Source organism: Penaeus monodon, chromosome 22 (assembly GCF_015228065.2).
Source record: "Penaeus monodon isolate SGIC_2016 chromosome 22, NSTDA_Pmon_1, whole genome shotgun sequence".
Classification (NCBI taxonomy): domain Eukaryota; kingdom Metazoa; phylum Arthropoda; class Malacostraca; order Decapoda; family Penaeidae; genus Penaeus; species Penaeus monodon.
In genome coordinates, this window is record NC_051407.1 from 27,921,263 (window position 1) to 27,923,177 (window position 1,915).

Here is a 1,915-nt window from a genome sequence, read left to right on the forward strand (position 1 = left end):
TTCAAAAGGTCTTCGGGCTCGTCACTGGGGATTTCTGTTCAGAAATTTACAGCAGGCAGTGGATGAGATCTACCAGACATGTGAAGATGATGAAAGCATTGTGGAATGCAAGGTAACTTATTCTTAAGTCATGATTTATGTACATAGTGCCTCTGCTTAGTTAATATCACTTTACTCTACTTATGAATATTTTTGTTTCATAAGATAAAAGTACTAGAAAAGTTTTTGCTTTATTAAAGACAAAAAATGCAAGCAAGTGTTGACAGGTGGCTTTATTTCTATACAGTAGTGTTGCAGTGCCCCAGCCTAGGCCCTCAGCAAATGCATTATGTCAGTTATCAGGAAAGGCCACATTATTTTGTAAGATATGAGAATCTGGTAAGTGTGACACAAATTTATTTTTCCAAATTTTCAGGAAGCAATTTTGATGTTGGAAAGGTACACTAGTGACTTTCAGAAACTAATTGAATGGCTGAAACTGAAATGGGAGTACGAACACACACCGCCACCACAGCGACCAAATTCACTGACATGGGAGATTAGAACATCCTCACCTGGGAAGGTATGTTGGATGTTAAATATGTTGAAAAGTTTCTTGGAACTGCACAAATCCTTGTTATAGATCCTTTTTTTTCCTTCTTGGTACAATATATTTTAAAGATTCCTATATACTATAATCACTATATTATAATCAGTTTGTTTGTAGATTATGTTTGGTGTATATGTTATTTTTAGTATCAGTTGTAATATCACTGTGAGATTTTTTTCTCCTTTGGTCAATAGGCTTTACAGTCTGACCGAAAGATCCTAACTCTGAATGATGCAAGAAGAGCCCTGACATTTGACCTGAAACCTGAGAGAATAGGCCTGATGAATGGTAATGCTGCTGCTTTGGAGAAGATGGTGGATAAGTTAAACTCTGCTAAACTTGCACAAGAAGGAAGAGGTAATGATGCACGCTTGCTATCAGGGAAGAAAACACCTCCAAAGCCTGTTATCATAGTGCATGAGGCAAGTATTGAAGAGCATTTGGAAGAAAATACTGCTGTTCCAAAAGTGAGGAACAGTGACATTGCTGAAGCCTCAGCCAATTGTGAAGTTGAGATGGAATGGGAAAAGATCAGTGGAGGGAGTGGGGAAAAATAAAGAAGATAATTTAAAAGAAAATGAGTGTAAAATTGAAAAATATACAAAGGCGGAAATGGACAGAAAAGAAGATATATTTAATGGTAATGTAATTGATGAAGAAATAAGCGAAGTGATGGAAAATGAAGCAAGATCAGGGGAAGTGGTAATCAATGGTATTGGTGATGATGATGAAACCACAGAAATCAGTAGTGATATCAATGTGCCTAGAAATTCTCATAATGATGTACCTAGTAACGATATTGGTGAAGCACCTGAGAAGGTAGAAGCAGCCAAAAATGGAAAGGAAGAGGGTGCCAAATTCACAGACAGCCCAAAAGTGAAGGAGGCAAAACTGAGCAGGAACAATTCATCTCCTCTGAACATCAAAGGGAAAGAGTGCACTGCAACCCAGAAAGTGCAGGAAGCAACTCAGAAAGCCTCCGAGGTCAAAGGGAGTGATGCAAAGGCCTCGGAAGGCGGGGAAGTGCGGCGGTCATGTGCTGAAGTAGTCCAGGGAAGGAACCTGTCATCCAAACCAGGCCCAACAGTAAACATGAACAAGGTAAGAGACACGTAATTCATAATATGTGATGAACTATGAAGTTAAGATCCATCTATCCTGTCAGTCTATGCAATTACCCATTTAGCTTTCTATTCATCTTGACCAGTCCATCCTTTTTTATCTAACCATTATTGCATAAATCCATTTATCTGTCTATACATCAATATAGCATTCCTCTGTAGCTTTATTTAACCCAGCACTGCAAGGAAAGTGTAGTGTTAAGTA

The 1,915-nt window shown here is 38.4% G+C and overlaps 2 protein-coding genes across 2 annotated transcripts in view; both read left to right on the forward strand.

The window, feature by feature from the left end:
• The window catches only part of LOC119587074 (S phase cyclin A-associated protein in the endoplasmic reticulum-like), a 23,573-nt gene extending 22,397 nt beyond the window's left edge, over positions 1-1,176 (forward strand). Inside the window, exons 5-7 of the mRNA XM_037935822.1 lie at positions 9-112; positions 416-562; positions 784-1,176. Of these exons, the coding sequence (XP_037791750.1) occupies positions 9-112; positions 416-562; positions 784-1,146 (614 nt within the window). The 3' untranslated portion in view covers positions 1,147-1,176. The remainder of the gene's footprint in view (positions 1-8; positions 113-415; positions 563-783) is intronic.
• LOC119587406 (serine/arginine repetitive matrix protein 2-like) overlaps positions 1,171-1,915 on the forward strand; it is a 23,010-nt gene continuing 22,265 nt past the window's right edge. Inside the window, exon 1 of the mRNA XM_037936144.1 lies at positions 1,171-1,690. Coding sequence (XP_037792072.1) covers positions 1,202-1,690 — 489 coding nt within the window. The 5' untranslated portion in view covers positions 1,171-1,201. The remainder of the gene's footprint in view (positions 1,691-1,915) is intronic.